The 18,590-nt window shown below is 21.8% G+C and overlaps 3 protein-coding genes and 2 long non-coding RNA genes across 10 annotated transcripts; 3 read left to right on the forward strand and 2 right to left on the reverse strand.

Moving 5' to 3' along the window:
* Positions 1–559: 559 nt before the first annotated feature.
* LOC100865637 (putative fatty acyl-CoA reductase CG5065) lies at positions 560–3,586 on the forward strand. Of its 5 annotated transcripts, none has more exons than XM_086916761.1 (10): positions 560–732; positions 832–1,056; positions 1,125–1,373; positions 1,449–1,594; positions 1,684–1,793; positions 1,891–2,083; positions 2,151–2,399; positions 2,476–2,655; positions 2,744–2,824; positions 3,279–3,586. In XM_086916761.1, the coding sequence occupies exons 1-10, from the start codon at positions 727–729 to the stop codon at positions 3,391–3,393; spliced, it is 1,554 nt and encodes a 517-aa protein (XP_086772887.1). In that variant the 5' UTR covers positions 560–726; the 3' UTR covers positions 3,394–3,586. The 5 variants fall into 5 exon arrangements, with proteins under 5 accessions (XP_086772887.1, XP_086772884.1, XP_086772883.1 ...); XM_086916759.1 differs by having other exon boundaries at positions 622–750; XM_086916758.1 differs by having other exon boundaries at positions 570–732; positions 1,125–1,594.
* LOC147656107 (uncharacterized) lies at positions 3,124–3,843 on the reverse strand. Its single transcript, XR_015295013.1, has 2 exons — positions 3,645–3,843; positions 3,124–3,408 (listed from the first exon to the last, which is right to left on the reverse strand). It is a non-coding gene; the product is annotated as an uncharacterized LOC147656107 (long non-coding RNA).
* On the forward strand, positions 3,753–8,655 carry LOC100865754 (uncharacterized). 2 transcript variants are annotated; one of them, XM_003697973.4, is made up of 9 exons: positions 3,753–3,952; positions 4,719–5,367; positions 5,438–5,683; positions 5,765–6,462; positions 6,531–6,698; positions 6,798–7,038; positions 7,139–7,265; positions 7,333–7,514; positions 7,617–8,655. In XM_003697973.4, the coding sequence occupies exons 2-9, from the start codon at positions 4,801–4,803 to the stop codon at positions 7,854–7,856; spliced, it is 2,469 nt and encodes an 822-aa protein (XP_003698021.3). In that variant the 5' UTR covers positions 3,753–3,952; positions 4,719–4,800; the 3' UTR covers positions 7,857–8,655. The 2 variants fall into 2 exon arrangements, with proteins under 2 accessions (XP_003698021.3, XP_086772882.1); XM_086916756.1 differs by having other exon boundaries at positions 3,782–3,952; positions 7,139–7,253.
* Positions 8,524–12,002, reverse strand: LOC147656108 (uncharacterized). The gene is made up of 3 exons (XR_015295012.1): positions 11,665–12,002; positions 9,235–9,398; positions 8,524–8,817 (listed from the first exon to the last, which is right to left on the reverse strand). It is a non-coding gene; the product is annotated as an uncharacterized LOC147656108 (long non-coding RNA).
* On the forward strand, positions 9,244–10,887 carry LOC105736725 (uncharacterized). The gene is made up of 2 exons (XM_031919554.2): positions 9,244–9,782; positions 9,889–10,887. The coding sequence occupies exons 1-2, from the start codon at positions 9,639–9,641 to the stop codon at positions 10,750–10,752; spliced, it is 1,008 nt and encodes a 335-aa protein (XP_031775414.2). The 5' UTR covers positions 9,244–9,638; the 3' UTR covers positions 10,753–10,887.
* Positions 12,003–18,590: the final 6,588 nt, after the last annotated feature.

Here is an 18,590-nt window from a genome sequence, read left to right on the forward strand (position 1 = left end):
AAAATAAGTTTATTTGTTTTTATTTAAAAAATAAAATTAATTGTACAAAAATAGAACTAAAACAGCTTTATCTCTTAGATAAGAAGTCAATTTTTCAGATAGTTTTTAACTTGAATTCTAATACAATTGTTAAACAAGCTAGTGTTTTATTTTCTATATGAATAATATAATAATTAAAAAAAATATATCTTTCTTAAAAAGAAAAATTTGTCAAATAATTTATTTTTTGGAAGATTTTTGGTAAAAAATCTGATGAAATGATATTTTTGTCGATAGAAGGTAATCATTTGATTAAATATACAAAGTAATAATGAATAAAATATTAGAATATTTTAGAATATTAGAATAATAGAATATTAGAATAGAATATTAATAAGAATGTTTATAATAGAATGTATTCTATTCATGAAATAAGAAATATTCTTCATTGGTTAACTAAATATTCACTTAAATGTTAAATATCCGGTAATATATAAATCCGGTTTAAAAGCAAGTATAAATACATATTCAAGAATTTGCTCTTTGAACCGTATGAATTAAAATAACATTATCAAAAGGTCAATTTCTGCGTCATTTTCTGAAGTCTCAATCCTTAGCTAGACAATTAATCGCTTAGATTGCTATTTTGCTAATCGATTGATAGAAAGATAAGAAAAGAAGCAAAGAATTTTAGTGTTAAAAAAAATTAATCTAAAAATAAATAAGATACATTAAGATCATTACATTATGTCTGTAAGTTATATTCGAATTGTAATTATCGAGCGATTTTTTTGATTCATTCAGAAGTAAAAATGAGAAATATTCGTGTCGAAAATTCATTATTGGTTTCAGAATTGCGAAGCCGATACAAAGATGAAATCAATGGAATGTGCCTCAATAGCTACGTTTTACGCTGGTCGGAATATTTTTATAACCGGTGGTACTGGTTTTTTGGGAAAGGTATTAATCGAAAAATTATTGAGATCTTGTCCCGAAATTGGATACATATTTATTCTAATGCGGCCAAGAAAAGGATTATCTATCGACGATAGATTGAAGAAAATGTGTGAATTACCGGTTAGTAGAAAAATATTTAACTGTAATATATATGTTCTCGTGTTTTTCATAATTTATTTTTTTTTTAGTTATTTGATAAATTGAGAAAAGAAAACCACTCTAGTTTCAAAAAATTAATTCCGGTTCTTGGTGATATAAGCGTCGAGGATTTAGGTTTATCAAAAATCGAAAGACAAAAAATAATCGAACAAGTTTCGGTAATTTTCCATATAGCTGCAAATGTTAGATTCGAGGGAAATCTAAAGAACGATATATTGATTAATGTTCGTTCAACAAAGGATATCTGTATTCTTGCAAAAAGCATGAAAAACTTAGCGGCAAGTAAAATTATTCTTTTTGTTCTTGGATATTTTGTATTCAATGTTTATTTTGAAAAATATACTTTTATGCAGGTTTTAGTGCACATTAGTACTGCATACGCACATGTTGATAAACCGGTGATCGACGAAATTGTATACCCTCCCTTAACCGATTGGAGAAATGTTATAAAAATGGTAGAATCATTGGACGAACAAATTGTGCAAGTATTTACTTCTAAGTAAGTAAATTATTAACCTATCTTTTCCAATTCCCTCGGTTGACTTCGTTAAAAATTAAAATTTAATGAATGGATTATTTCATTTATAGATATTTGGGTTCAATGCCAAATACATATACATTTTCCAAGCGAATAGCGGAACAGGTGATAAATGATTATTCGAAAGATTTACCTACTGTAATTATTCGGCCCGGAATAGGTACACATCCATAGTGAAATTAAACGCAATAAGATGCGATATGAAAAAAGTTGATAGAAAAAACTTAATAATAAAATTGTTATCTCTTCTGGTATAGTGATCTCAACAATCAATGATCCCATACCTGGCTGGCTAGACAACTTCAATGGACCTGTAGCAATGATGATTGCTGGTGCAAAAGGAATATTACGAGTAATTCGTTTAGAACCGCACAAAAGTGGAGATTTTCTTCCTGTTGACTTGACTATTAAAATTATAATCGCAGCAGCATGGAAACGAGGATTAAACACGTATAAGAATTCATAATATTAATCAACTAAATATTAAATTAAATTAAGTTTTTGAAAATATTTATAGAGTTACCAAGGATCCAACTACTCACGTGTACAATGGCACCTCTTCTCAAATAGCTCGCACTTCACATAAAGAAATGGTTGAAATAGGATTAAAAGTAAATAAAGAAATACCAGTTGAAGGAATCATTTGGTATCCCCAGACTTTTATAATATCGAATCGTTTTCTTTATTTTTTATTGACATTGTTGATTCATGTAATACCAGCCTTGATTATAGATGAAATTCTTAAAATAATGGGTCGTCAGCCGATGTAAATATATTGTTATACACTATTTTTATTCTTTACTTACAACTTTCATTCCAGAAATTTTTTTTTATTTAATTAGACTGATGAAACTTCATAAAATTATTTATTCACATGTAACACAATTAAGTTATTTCTTACATAATGAATGGATTTTTTATAATTTCAAAATGTTGGACATTTTGGATACGCAAATTCCAATGGCAGAACGAGAAATCTTTGGCTATGATTATCGCAATTTTGATAAAAATAAATACTATACGTGAGTATGCGAAATATGAACGATTAAAAAACACACAAGCAAATTTTTTTTTAATAAGTCTTTTCTAATTTATTATTTTCTTGATTAGAAATTGTTTGACTGGAGCGAAAAATTATCTTTTGAAAGAAGATCTGAATCGATTAAAAGAAGCAAAACAACATTTTAATAGGTAAACTGAACTCACTTTGAAAAAATAACTTATTCATTGGAAATTGCATGATCGTGTTATCGTATCATTCTTTAACTGCGCATTTCATTCTCTGTCTCGAATATATTCCATTCCTGAAATTTGTTTGATCAATTTCACATTTCAATTGGCGCATGCTACTGTATGTTAGTAATCGAATCAATAGTCAACAAAAGTTAAAGAAAAAAATAATTTAATAATCAAGATGGTATAATGACTGATAATTTTTGATTGCGAGAAAAAGGAAAAATGAAATGGGAATCAGAAAATAAGAAATCCAGTTTAAATAACGCAATTATATATTATATATCTTATACCATTCTTTTGATATCTTTTATTTATTTTCATTTTTGTGTAAAACTAATATTAACATTTTTTCGGTTCAATTTTGAATCGACTTGTTACAGAACATTAAAAATAATACAATAATTTTTAGGATGCGATGGATCAATAAAATATTCAACATTTGGTTAATTATCATGTTAATATGGATACTTGGAAAAATCGGAATATTTTCATACTTTTCAAATCGCTTTCTAACCAGCTTGTGATGATTTGTTTATAATCTGAAATTATTATTTAATAACATGTGATTAGTAAGGAAATGCCAGTAAAAAAAAAAGAATAACGCAATAATCAATTATGAAAAAAAAATCTATTCATATATTTTAATATTATTTTTATAAACATAATTATACTATAACATTATACAAAATAAAATAAATTCAGAATATTATTAATCAATTTCTTTCTCTTTTTCTTTTTATTTATTTCTATTTTTTCTTATCTTTTTCTTTCTTACCTCTATCAATTTTGTGATTAAAAGTGAATAATACTTTTATCAACATACATACATATTCATATGTAAATGGAATTGAAAGACGTCATTGATATCTGCGCATGCATATTTATTCATCGCACATTTAATAGAAGTTCATCATTAGTCAGCAGATCAGTTAATTAATTTAACGTGCATAAATATTAGATTATATTCATTATTGCTATAATTTTATGAGAAAAAGGAAAAAATCTTATTGAGGATCAAAATTTGAAAAAATTCGGACAAAAATAGATACATAAATTGCTATGGGATTATCTTTAAATAAATGGGTAAGATTACAATTTTCTTTTTAAAATCTTTTAAATCGTGAAACGATATAACATTTTCAATAAAACTAGTGCTAATTAAAATTCATTTGATTTTCATGATATTCGCGGCTATTATAATGATTTAAATTTTTTATTAAATACATTTTTCATGTAATAAACTTGCGGAATAATAATAAGCAGTTTCCTTGTTATAAACAACAAACTATTATCACCATCTATTGCCATTCTTATCTTCTCGAATGAACTATATATTCATGGTAATCATTAAAACTGATGATTAGCTATAATAGACCATCTAATCAAAACGATTTTATAAAACGATCAATAAATCAATAATACGTAAATAATTATACATATATATATATATATATATACACAATTGCATTCAATTCGTAGTTACTATTCGTTAATATTAATTTGCAAATACGATATAATATAAAAGAATATTTATGAAATATTATGAAATAATTTAAGAATATTTTTTAATATTTTAATATTTTTATCAATTTAAAATAACAAAAATTTTTATTTGCAATAATAAAAACGTAATAAAAGAATTAATTAATTTCATTTTTTAATTTTTACTATATAATTGATTACTGAATATTTTTTTATTATTTTTTGTTTTATAGTTGTTATTTTCTAATTTCATGATTTTTTAATTAATGAACTTTTTTAACAATTTTCTTTTTTGATTTTTAAGCAAAATAAAAAACTATAAAATACTAAAAATAGCTATCTGTATAACTATTGAATCTATTTACAGGCGCAATATTTTTGTTATAAAAAGCTATGAATTAAATGTGACGAATATTAGTACAATATTCATATCTCGAAAGCAAAATACCATGTCGCATTTAATTGATTTTCACTTATTGAATGATATGAAAAATATAATTAAGAAAGTTGAAAATCTTCATCTTAATAATAATCAACATTTTCATGTAGTAAATCATATTAAAATACACACATCCACTTATTCTGATAATCAACGTGATTCCTATCGAACAAAACCTACTTCAATTTGTCAAACGTTAAACAACAATGAAAGCTATGATCAGGATTATGATCAAGATTTTAATCAAAATAATTATTACGATCATGATCAAGATCATGATCATGATGACGATCACGATCATGACGATGACGACGATCATGATCAAGATCACAAATCAAAAAATCTCATTGAACGAGGACCGATTAAATCGCCACTTTCTTCGTTAAATCGCATTAAACCATATTGCATAAATTTAGAACACTCGCAACATTTGAAAGCAAACGAAATTTTTCTCAGCGATTATGATAAAATCGATAAAAAAGATTATAAAGATACTTCGTCTAATCTACTACAAGATTTTGAAACTAATAAAAATAATAATCAAAATACGTCGCAATTATATAATTTAAAAAAAGATGTATGTATAATGATTATATTTGTTTTGTGATCAAACATGAATAAAAAACTTAATTTAAAAATTTTTTTAGTTTTCACTTCCTATAGGAAATGTTTCAAACAATGATTTAGAAATTTCGTTATTAGAAAAAGTCCAATATGGGGCATTTCAAGAAGGTCAACATTCTTCAAGTTTCTCATTAAATAATGATAATACAATTGTTTCTAATTCGAAAAGTGAATTTAGTCATACTCATTTACCGGCTTTAGCAATTCATATGCATTCTCCTAAGTTGATGCAACAAAATTTGAATTACAATATAATCGACTCTTCTCGGGTAAACGATAAATCTTTTTTTATATACTATATTAGAAAATTCAGAATAATACCCATATAATTTCGTATTACAAATTCACAGGTGATTGACACAACATGGACACCGGTACAAATCTATTCTTCGAATTGTTCGCCATCTTCTTTAAATCAATCTTATAGTGACACATCAAATTCAAATTCGAATCGAATGATATCCGATTCTCAAATCGAGAAACGATTCGAACAAGATTTAATAAATGAAAGCTTATTAGATAACATTGACCAATTGATTGAAAAGAAATTAGATGATTTGAATCTACCCAAAGTCGATGAAACGTATACACAAAATTTCTCAACGAAGAAGAATGCAATTACTTTTCAAAGCAACAATTTTGACAAATCATATATTCATTCGAATTGTAATAAATGTAATAATTTTACGATTACGAAAACTTTGTCTTGGTCAAACATACCATATATGATACAAACTAATATTTCCGAAAAAAAAAAAACTCAAAAGATTCAAACGATTAATCCAATCGAACTTGATTATACTGTAAACATACCTATATTTTCAAATTGTTCAAAAGATGACCATAATAATAATATTAAATATTCGATAGAAACAAAAAAAGAGCACAATTTTTCTTCTTTGTACAATGACTCTTCATTAATCACATCTGTCAGTCCAAATTTGAATTTGCATGATTTTCAAAAAAAAAATTTAATAACGAATTTGAAAAACAATTTTCAAATATCAAAAGCAATTTCATTCAAAAATCAATATTTTCAACTATTATGGTAAGTTTTGATTTTAATCATTGAAATTCATCGATTCTATTATCCAAGATTTTATTATATGATTCTAGCCATTCCAAAGAAGATAAACAATTTCGATTATTGAGACTATTACCATCTGTAAAGGCGAGTGAAAAATTAAAAGAAAAATTGAATCCAGACGAAGTGGAGAAGGCTATGATTAATTTACTTAAAAAACCAGCAAAAACACTCACTAAACAAGACGAAGATGGATATACGTAAAAAATCTACAATTTGATTCACTAATTTGATTTATAATTTTACAATTTGTTTTACAATTTTATTAACTTTTTAATTGTTTGTATTCTTTCTAATAGAAAATTGATGTGTTTGGTCAGCCATCCGAATGAACTTCTTGAAAATCTAGCCTATCTGGTACCGCTTGTAGAACGTTTGAGTACAATCAGTGGAGCTTTAACGATTATGAATAATCGCGGTGAGGATGCGCTTTATTTAGCTGCATTAAATTGCCCACAATTTTCTTTTGTTGCTGGATATTTAGCTGCAACAATGTTAGAAAAAGGAATCGATATCAGTCAACAATTGTATCATACTTGGGTACGATTTTGCGTTTTCTCTTTCTCTCTTTTTTTTTCTGTTTACACCGATTGATTTCTTAAATAAATATCGTTTCTTAAAAATTTTATTATTTTTATAGGGTAATACTTTGATACATTCAATCACGGCAGGGGGGGATTTTTATAAAGAAGTATTAAGTGAATTATTGGCTTTAAAAACAATTCAAGGAAATATGCTATTTGATTTGTCAAAACGTAACTATGATGGTTCGTTTAGATTCAAATAAAAAAACAAACAAATTATAATTTTCTCATGTTTATCATTTCTTTATAGGTAAAACAGCTCTTCACATTGCGATTGAATCGCATAAACCATTTACAAAAGGAATCACATCATTAGAAACAGTGAAATTGCTTTTAAAATATGGAGCAAATCCTAAAATTAAAGAAATGAAATATGGCAATAATGCTTTGCATATGGCGATTTTTTCAGACAGTGATCCTATTCTCATCAAGGTATTTTATTGTTTTATTCATTGACAAGTATTTAATTTAATTTTATAGATCTATTTCCAACATTTTCTAATCTATTTTCTTTATATATGCTACATACAATAGCTATTATTGGATACTTGTGCTTCCGATTTGGTAAACGCCGTTAATTATAATCATGATACAGCATTACATTTAGCTATATCATCTAATATTTTTTCGGAAAAACAAAAAAAAATATGTTGGTTATTGCTTAACGCTGGAAGTGATCCTAATTTGCCGAATCATCAAGGAAAAACACCGCTAGCATTTGCTTGCCTAGATGGAAAAGAAGCTATAAAACGGATTTTTTATAAAGCATCATAAGAATAATTGAAAAGACGAATGAAGAAATATTACAATATTTCAATCATTTTCAATATCATTATTATATTTTTCGTTTATTATCATGTATAATCTGCAACAATAAGACTTCTCATTTAATCCTTTGCGCTCTCCTTTGAGTCTCAGTCACTTATCGGTTCGATGCGATAACTCCAGAAGTGACTCTCAAGTATCATTTGGATCGATGCGGCAATTCGAACAATGACAATATTTATTTATGTTTGATTTTTTTAAAATATCATGAATAGATTCCTAAACTCTTTAGATATAATCTTATAAAGTGTAGAATAATATACTATCAAATGATTAGATTTTTTTATCCGAAATTAGACCGTGATCGCGGATCGAATTACGGTCGGCGAATATTTTCGGCGTTAGTCCAAGTTTGATAGTGGCAATAGAAATATTATTTTCAAAGTTTTTGAGTTTTATAAGCATGGAATACGTAATGAAATTATGGTAATGAAATTAGTTTAAGTGAAGATGAATTTGATTTTTCATTATTAAATAACGAAATTATTTCTATTCATTAAGAAATTGACAATAGAGAGAAGGAAAATAGAGATGTAATAAGAAAAGATGAAAAATAAGAATAATAGTGAATATGAGAGCACATTATTGGAATTATAAAATTCTGACAAATCGAAGATGCATTTTAGTAATTATATTATTATTAAAATATCATACAAAACAACAATATAAACTTTAATATTCGATAAATTTTCTTTCTTCATATGTAAAGATATATAAAATATTAAAATATAAAAGTTTTATACGTTAATTTGTGTGTGAAATCATTTTAAGTTAGCTAAGAAATTCACAGAACGAGTGCGGGAAATCATCTGGAGTTGTTGATTCGCCCGAGAGAAAAAGGCCTGAAGTGCAGAGTTAAGTTTAATTGTATTTTCTTGAAATATTCGGTTAGATGATTCCAATAGATCGTCTATCGATTGCGCATAAAAAATCGAAAAGAAATAAAATATAAATATGAGTTAGGATTGAGAAAATATCATAATACTTACGTAAATATTTTTTCTTATCTGGATTTTATTAAGATTTAAATATCAATCATATAATTAAATAAATTTATTTTAAATGATAAAAAAAAATGTAAAATAATATAAATTTTAAATTTAATGAAATATCTGGCGAATTCGTTTTTGCAATATATTTTTTCAATATAAAATTGAATTATTATAAATTATTATAAATGGATAAATATATAAAAAAAATTGATTTTTCTTGTATATATATATATTTATAATGACTCATAGTAATCTAAAATGAAGATTCATTTCATATAGCTGAGTTAATATATGTTACCCTATTGAAAGTTTAGTATATGGACTACGTTACTTACGAATTATTTGCATGTCACTCAATATGAAAGCGGCATGAAACAAGTGTCCATCTTAATCCTGACGATCAACCATTGATCGGTATGTTTATTCGCTGTTCGACTTCGGTGTTAATATCACGTTACATTTTTTTCTTTAGTTTCTATCATTTATTATTTTTGTTATGCTGTAAAAATTGTGAAAATTAAAAGATAATTCCATTGCAGTGATATTATTTAGTGGAACAAAAAAAAAAAGAAAAAGCAAACTAATTAAAATATTATTTGTAATTTTTTAAATAAATAATAACCGAAGAATTCGATTGCTGAATATTGTAAAACAGTTTTTTTCGAGATATTATATAATATAATCAAAAATTAAATAAAATCTACTATAGAAACGAAATTTTCAAATATTTGTTTTTGATATGAAATTGAAAAGAAATGAGATGAAAATAATATTAATAGTAATGAATTGTATATTATTATTACTAACAACTGCACTTAATATTAGTAAACAATGTAAAATTTATGAAATGACAACAGTAAATTGTCATTGTATCGGAAACGAGGTAAATTTTATATCACACAATTTATCATTACGATCGAATGGATCTTAAATAGTGAGAAATGCTTCAAATTTATGAAAGAATTTGCTGTAAAGATTTTCTTTTACAGGAATTTTTCTTGCCGGAAGGATACAATTATGAAAATGTGACAAGTATACGAATTGCATCTTGTACCATTGTGAATCTTCATTTTTCCAGTTTAACGGAAGCGAATAAAATAACAGAAATAATTGTGCAAAATATCAGTGAGCGTTTGATCTTCGAACTATTTTTAACATCAAAAAAAATAAAAAAACTAAAATTATCAAAAATTCAACGAATACCATTAATTACTCATGACACATTCGTTAGATTGAATAGCATCGAAACGCTTCGTATTGAGGACACACGAATTGATAATTTTGAAGAGCGATTTACTGATATAGCAATAACCAACTTTTCTATGATCAATGTTACAATTGAACGTATTCATGAATTAAATTTTTTAGAACGAGGTGAAAGTCTATATATTAAAAATAGTGAATTTCAAAATGTTATTGGTTCATTGAATTTCGCATATTTTTCAACGGTAAATATTCTTCATTCCAAGTTTCAGTTACAAAAACCTGGTTATATATTAATCGAAGGAAATATTGTTTGTATTGAAAACTGTATTTTTTCAAATTCGAGTGCAAATATAGTTGCGACAGATAGCATTAAAATAAACAGTATTTGTGCAGATGGAAAAAGTTCTATGAGACTCTTATCAAGTAATATTAAAAGCATGAATAATCGATTGCCTACCGAAATCATTTACACAAAGAATAAGGATAAATTAGAACATTTTTTTTACCGAAATAATACGGTATGTATCGCTGGAAATTGTAAATGTCCAAAAAGTAATGGTCAAAATATGCATTTGATAAATTTATTTCTCGCATTTATTTTTCGATATTTATTACCAATTATTATTCTGGAATCAATGTTTTCTTAGTTTCATATAAAGTATTTTTTCTTTTTTTAAGTAAATATAAATCATTGAATTTATAAATTAATGAACTAATATTACTCCACAAAATATACTTTTTGTAAATAAAAAATAATTTATAATAAATAATTTTATATAGCATCTTTTATTCTATTTTTCTCAAATTTATATATTAATCTATTAATTAATAATTAATATTTATTAATTAATTACATAAAACTTACATTTATTCCATATTGCCATTTATTCTTAATGCATGTCTTGATTTTGATTTCAATTATTTAAAAAGATATATATAATAAAATATAATTTGTATTTTCATAAAAATTCATACATATTATATTAATATATATATATATATATATATATATATATATATATATATATATATATATTTTATATATATAATATAATATAATATAATATGTATAAATTCACTAATCTAGCATTACATGTTATATTTAAAAACAAGTAACAATACAATATTTAATATAGCAAAATATAAACAAAAAGAAAAATTTATCTTTCTATTTATTTAAAATTATTTTTGATAAATTACAAGTATTAAAAAAAGAAATGCAATGATGTTGAATATTTGACAAAGAATTTCATTTAAATTGCACAAATATTATTTAAAACTATACAAAATCACAGAAATAATCTCTATGTAATTTATAAAATAAAAATATAGGTTATGTAGAATTAACAAATCTCTTTACAAATACATATATATATAAGTTGAAAATTAAAATTATTTATGAAAGTTTTTGTTTCTTCTATATCTATATTATGAAAGAAACATTTACATAAAGTATTTCTCATATTTTACTACTAATTTTATCATTTGCACTAAATTATAATCAATCCAGAATCATTATCATTGATATAAATAATGTACTAAACCAAATATGTACTTACTTAATATACAACACGATTTAATTATTGGATAAAAAATTATAGATATTATTGCTCAAAAATCATTTACTGTCACAAAAATTTATTTTTATAAAAAGGAAATTTATAATACATTTGTCTGTATTTACTAAATCATTGCAAGTTATATTGGAAATAAATAAAACTACATAATCAAAATCTAGGGAAATCAAGACTAAATTCAATGTATGATTTAATGACAATAAAAATCATGAATCATGATTTTTATTGATAATATTGTATATATCGAGAGACATTTTATAGCTTTAATTTAATTAATTTAATTTAATTTTACTTTTTCCTTTGGTATAGGGATATAATTTCTGTCGGAAGATAGCATTGCTGTATAGTTATAAAAAAAGTGCGGTTAAAATTTAGGAAAGTGTCAGCATTGCCGATATTGCAATATGAGAATTTATCCAAATCTTAGAGAAAAAAAGCATTTTTTCGAATAATTTTATTAAATATATATAGTTATCGAGTAGAGTAAAATATATAGAGTATAATAGTTGCGTAAAAAAATTATAAAATATATTTTTTCATTAACTATATATATAATTATTGTTTGTTTCCATTATAAACTATCAAAAGATTTTCTCACGATTAAAAAAAAAATAAATTTCTTTTATAAAATTCACATTGTTAATAATTCTACTACACATATGGTATTGGATTTTTATTTCACGAAAATTATTATGTTTATATTAATGTTTATTTTTTTAATTTTAGTGTTTTTTTTTTCATTTTTTATTGTTTTTCAATTTACATTTTTTTTTCTCTCTTACATTTTTGTATAAAGTTATAAATTTTATAATATATAATACAAAAGTTATAAAGTAAAAAAGTTATAAATAATATATAAGAATATGTAAAATAATAATAATAAAATAAAAATTTTTACTATATCTTATGTTTAGATTTTTGCGCTCTATATGTTATTTTTAATTACATTTAATATTTATTTTTTTATCTATAAATTTAAATAAAATATACTAAATTATTATAAAATATATAAATATATAATATGAATAATAAAAATATGATTTTTTTTATTTTTTCTATTTATTTTTTTAGGTATTTTTAATTTATAATGTGTATGCATATTTTTAAAATATATTAATGATTTAATTTTTCCAAATTTTTGTAATTTACTTTGCTGAAATATTTTTTTTCTATTAATCTAACACTTAAGTTAACACTTTTATTTTAGATATTATTTTTAATATTAACTATTTTCTATAATTTTATCACTGTTTTCATTTTTTGTTACTTATTATATATATATAAATTATTATTATAATATAATATTATATAATAAAAAATTATATAATAAAATACAATATATGTGATAAACAACAGAAAACAAGAACAGTTTCAATATTTCTTTTTGTTCCATTCTCTTTGTATTTAATATTACATATATATTTTATTTTCTCGTTCTTTTTCCTGTCCTTTTCTAATGTTGTCTTGAAGCTCAATAAGAATATTTTGAATTTTATTTTTAATATATTTTTTTGAATTGTTTGATTTATTTGCTTTATTTACTTTTATATTATATTTAATTTTCTTTTTATTAGTTTTTTCTCCTAAATTTTTATGTGTATCGGAATTCATGCAATTTTCATTTTTATTTCTTTGTTAGTTTCTTTTTCTCTTTTTGTATTGTTTTCTATTTCTTTGCTTGTTCTTTTAAATCATAAAATAATTTTCTTTTTTTAAAAAAAAGGATTTTTTTTCTATTAATTCATAAAATGATGACTTTTATTATTTTGTCTGATAATAAAGTATTACTTGTTTATTATTTCTTTTTTTGCTATTGTTACTGTTTAATTTATTATACATAATATAATAATTTAATGTAATAATGTATTATTCATTATTTACATTCACAATGTTGTTTTCATTGTGAATTCTTACTACATATAAGCTAGAATTATATTAGAATTGGAATTATATTTTTATTATCATATATATTTGTACTTTTGAGATTCATTCTGCGATTATTAATTGCATCATTTATTAATTATTTATTAAGATTTATCTTATTTTTTTTCTAGTTATTATTTGTAATATTCATATTTTTACATATTTCATTTATTCTAATTAGGTATTTTAGTTTTTAATTAATTAATAATGATGTTTTTTATTTTTCTTTATTATGTATTTTTCTCATTTTTTTGTTTTCATCCAGACTTCAAGATATATTATATATTAATTTCTTTTTTTCTATTTTTTTATCCCGTTTATTATAATCTTTTATAATCTTTGCTAAGTTATTCTTTATTTCATAGCGTATTTTCTGCATTTTTTTTTTGATTAATTTAGTTCTTGTAATTATCTATTATTTTTGATTCTGTGTGCATTATATATGTTAATGTGATTATCCTAACTTACAATTTTTTTTGATTCCTGCATTTTATTTTCTTTCTACAATTATTTTGTTTTTTCTTAAAGTATTTAAATAAAATCATATTTCATATTCTATTTGATTTGATTATTAATAATTATTTTTGAATATGTATCTTTTTTATTATTATTATGTATTTTAATATGACTGTTATTTTAGCTGTTTTTCTTATTATTTTATCCACATGATTATTTATCTTATCTTTCTAAAAATTTTACTTTGTTATTTTTTTTATATTTTGTTTTTATTTACTTTTATTAATACATATTTTTTTTGGTTAGATTTTAGAGAATCTAAAATCCTTTTTTTAGAATCTATTTCTAGAATCTATTACACACTTTTCTATAAGAATTTCTAGATTTTTTTCTAAATTTAGCTTAATTATTACCTGTTACATATTTCTTATATTATTAAGATTGATATTGCTTGTATATATTACAATATCATATTGTATATTCTTGCTTAATATAAATTTTTTATGTCTTTAATAATGCCTGTTATATATAAATCATAAAATATTAAAGACTGATTTCAAATGGATCTTTTATCTTTTTATTGATAATTGTTTGATACATATATTTTTATTTTATCATATTCTATTATTTCTTTTTTATATGGTTACAATTCCTTGATGAATTTACTATGATTACATACCAATAATACTATAATACCAATGAATGCTATTAAGATTTTAGTATTTGTTATTAATATTTTTATATTATATATTATTTCCTCTTTTTTTTTTTTTTTGAATCTGTTTTGGTTTTTATCTATGATACTATTTTTTTCTACTTAATTGATTGATCTCTAAAGATTTCTCCTATGCACTTTATTATTGCTATTGATTAAATTTTTTGTTTAATTTTTATATTCCTAAGAAATGACCCTTTTAGTAATCGCAACAAATTATATATTGTTCAATTCATTTTGTTGAGCTACAATTTATATTTTAATATATATTCTAATATTCAATATATATTCTATATATACAGCAAATGGTCAAGTTGAATTTAGTAAGAGATAGAAAAAAATTATAAAAAGAAAATTTGAATGACATTATAGTGACAATTTTTCTAATTACACTTTTTTTTTATAAAAAAAATCTAAAAAATATAAATGCATTTTTTTTTAATACAATTACATATATTATTTTATTCTATTGATTCCTTGAAATATTCCGCGTAAAAAATTTTTTATTAGTATATATAGATTTAAAAAATAATATTTCGCGAGATATTTTATATTTTTGATAATTTTTGGAAAATCTAATGTTTTGTAAAAGAAATATAACTTATATATTGACATGTGTTATTAATAATTTATATCATTGAGAGCGATCAATCACATTCGATTTTTCAAATTTAGAAACTATAATGACAAAAATATTTATTCAGTTTCTAACAATCATTGACAAATTATTGTTACAAAAAATGATTTACAAATTATTTATAAGCAACGAAAAAATTGATATATTTACTTATTTTGTATTATATAATAAAAATTCTATTAAGACGACTCTGATATACAATAATATGTATTCTGATTGTATATACTTTCACAAATATATTTTTACAAATATATTTTCACACAACTTGACATTTACGAAAATATTTTTGAAACATTAGACTAAACCAATTACAAATAATATTAAATTATTTATATTAACATATATTTTCTAATAATCCATAAACTTTAACAAGAAAAATAAATGTAATAAATGAAAATTCTATCTGAAAAATTTTGAAATCATAAAAATTTTATATATATTTCATATTTTCCAGTTAATCTCAATTATCAATTATCTCTCCTTATCGATTTTAATAAAATATATTGTAAACAATTAAATATTTTAAATAATATTGTTTTTTGTATATAATGAATGATCTTAATTTTCAAATTATTTTGAAAACATATAATATATAACTATATATGAATGAATTTATCGAAAATCTTTTTTCTCGTAGATTTGAATGAAAATTTGTTTTTTTCTTTTTTTAAGACTTTATTTATGGTATATATACAATAGAAAATGTTCAATTACCCAAGGCGATTGTTTTATTTTTGTTTAATTTGTTTTTATTTTATTTTATTTTTTTTTTTTTCGCATTCGGATCCATAAAATGTCCAAATTTGTTATGCATGAATGCATGAAGTATGATAATATATTATTTTTTTTCCATCATATTGAATTTATACAAATAATTGAGAAATGACATTAAATAATAGTATATTCCTTTTAAGCAATTTAATGTTAAAAAGACTATTACATAATACAAAGGTATTTAAACTATATTAATCTACATCTGGTAGGAATTGATCAATAGCAATTCAACAAGGATTATTACTATTAATATTTTAATGATAATATTCACTTTTTTATAATTAAAATAAATCAAATAAAATATCTGTATTTCTACTTTCAATAAATACCAAAGATATTTTTAATTTTTCATTTTCATAATATTGGCATATTAAAAATAAACAATTCATTTCTTTTTTTATCAACATTTTATCCTATAGGAATTTGAAAAATAAAATTCAAATAACAAATGATCAAACAATGATTCAAATATTTGTGATCTTTTTTTGTTTCTTAAATTAACACTTATGATTTTTTTGTTTTTCAAATTTTATATATTCTAATGATTTTAATAAATTCATTTTGTTGTAAAAATGAGTTAATGATATATGATATTTTAAAAATATAAAATTTGATTAAAATTTGTGAATTTTGTCAAAATCACTTTTCAAATTTTTGGAAGGATAAAATGTTGATAAAAATATTTGTTATATTTATAAGATAAAGAAATGAATTGTTCATAATATAGCAATATTAAGAAATAAGATAAGAAGATAGAAATTGGAAATTGATGATTTCAACATTTGTAAATCAAAAAGAAAAAAAAATTTGTAATTTCAAAATAAGATATATGATTTTCAAAAAGAAAACTTAATATTAAAGATATTAAAATTATATTAAAATTAATATTAACATTAACATTACAAATTATATATACAATTATAAACAATTTAATATTATAAAAGAATTGAAATTAAATAAAAGTACTATTTAGCAATGATTATATTTTATTCAACAAGTCATGACTGGTTAAATAATTATTGTGAAGTGATTGAATCATATAATCAATCATCATTGAATCATAAAAGTAGATGATCAAAATTTAAAAGATAAAAATACACAAAAGGCAATGAATATTTGATAATATCAAATAGGAAAGAGAAAAGATATTATAAATGCCTGTTACAAACAACAACAAACAACAAAAATAATACTCTAATTACTATCATAAAACAGTAGATTAAATCAAGTACTATTATCACATCTGATGAAAATTAAAAATCTATGATAAAATTTGTAGATGCTATTACTGATATTTACATCAATATTTGGAGGTATGTAAAACATTTTTTTTATTAAAATATTATCAATTAATATTGTATATATTTTATAAAATATATTTACATTATATAATTAAACATTATCTTTTTTACAAAATATCATTTGCATTATCTATTTTTAACAAGAAAGATAATTTCATTAGCTATTTAAATTTAATTATTATATTTAATAATTAAATTATTATATTTATTAATTATATTATATTAAAATAAACTAGAAATAAAAATTCAGATAAAATATTGAATAGATAATTAATTTAAAATAGCAAAAATATTATAATATTTGATTAAAAATCAAAATATGCCAATTTGAATCTATTTATATATGTAGTAGAATAAATATAGTAATAATGATAATCATTTGTTTCTATTATATAAATATTTAATCTCACTTTTTTATTGAAAAAAATTCTTTTTATAATAAATTTTAAATAACGAATTTGTGCAAATAATTAAATATGAGTTAATAATATAATATAATATATAAGAATTGAACGATGTATAATTTGCTATAATCACTTTGCTATAATATATTTATATATTATATATTATATATTATAATATATTTCTCTAGAAAGATTAAGATTATAAGATTATGAAAAGTTGTTTGTTTTTGTTAATTAAAAAATAGAAAGAAATAAAGGAAAGAAAAAAAAACATTAGTAAAACGAAATATGACAATCATTTGAATTTAAGAAAAGAAAGCAAGAGTACTCACATATTAAATAAAACACAAAAATTAGACAATAACAAAAAAATAAAAAAAGAAAACTACGATAATAATGAAAAAAAAAATAAAGATCAGAAATAAAAAAAAAATCAAAGAAAAATATAAAAAAAAATTTTGAAACAAATTTTATAATAACATAAAAAATAAAAAAAACTATGAATATATGATATATGAGTGTATTTAAAGAAAAAAATCCGTTTTAGTAAAATAAAAAAAAAACAAAAAATCTTTGCTAAAATTACTATTAATAAAAACTTAGAAAGTAATAAATTATGTAATTATATTATAAATTAGTTTATAAAAATAGTATAGAATTGTAAGGTGAATTGAAATAATTGAAAAGTATAGAATTTG

This window comes from Apis florea, unplaced genomic scaffold (assembly GCF_048593485.1).
Source record: "Apis florea isolate Af1SG1 unplaced genomic scaffold, ASM4859348v1 contig_3803_pilon, whole genome shotgun sequence".
NCBI classification, from domain to species: Eukaryota; Metazoa; Arthropoda; class Insecta; order Hymenoptera; family Apidae; genus Apis; species Apis florea.

Bases quoted from the DNA above. Each gene is read 5' to 3' on its own strand.
- LOC105736725 (XM_031919554.2), top strand. From the start codon at position 9,639: ATGAAATTGAAAAGAAATGAGATGAAAATAATATTAATAGTAATGAAT. The intron at 9,783-9,888 runs GTAAATTTTATA...TTTCTTTTACAG, and splicing joins GTCATTGTATCGGAAACGAG to GAATTTTTCTTGCCGGAAGG.
- LOC100865754 (XM_003697973.4), top strand. From the start codon at position 4,801: ATGTCGCATTTAATTGATTTTCACTTATTGAATGATATGAAAAATATA. The intron at 6,699-6,797 runs GTAAAAAATCTA...TCTTTCTAATAG, and splicing joins CAAGACGAAGATGGATATAC to AAAATTGATGTGTTTGGTCA. The intron at 7,515-7,616 runs GTATTTTATTGT...TACATACAATAG, and splicing joins GTGATCCTATTCTCATCAAG to CTATTATTGGATACTTGTGC.
- LOC100865637 (XM_086916757.1), top strand. From the start codon at position 727: ATGTCTGTAAGTTATATTCGAATT. The intron at 1,057-1,124 runs GTTAGTAGAAAA...TTTTTTTTTTAG, and splicing joins AGAAAATGTGTGAATTACCG to TTATTTGATAAATTGAGAAA. The intron at 2,084-2,150 runs GTATAAGAATTC...AAATATTTATAG, and splicing joins TGGAAACGAGGATTAAACAC to AGTTACCAAGGATCCAACTA.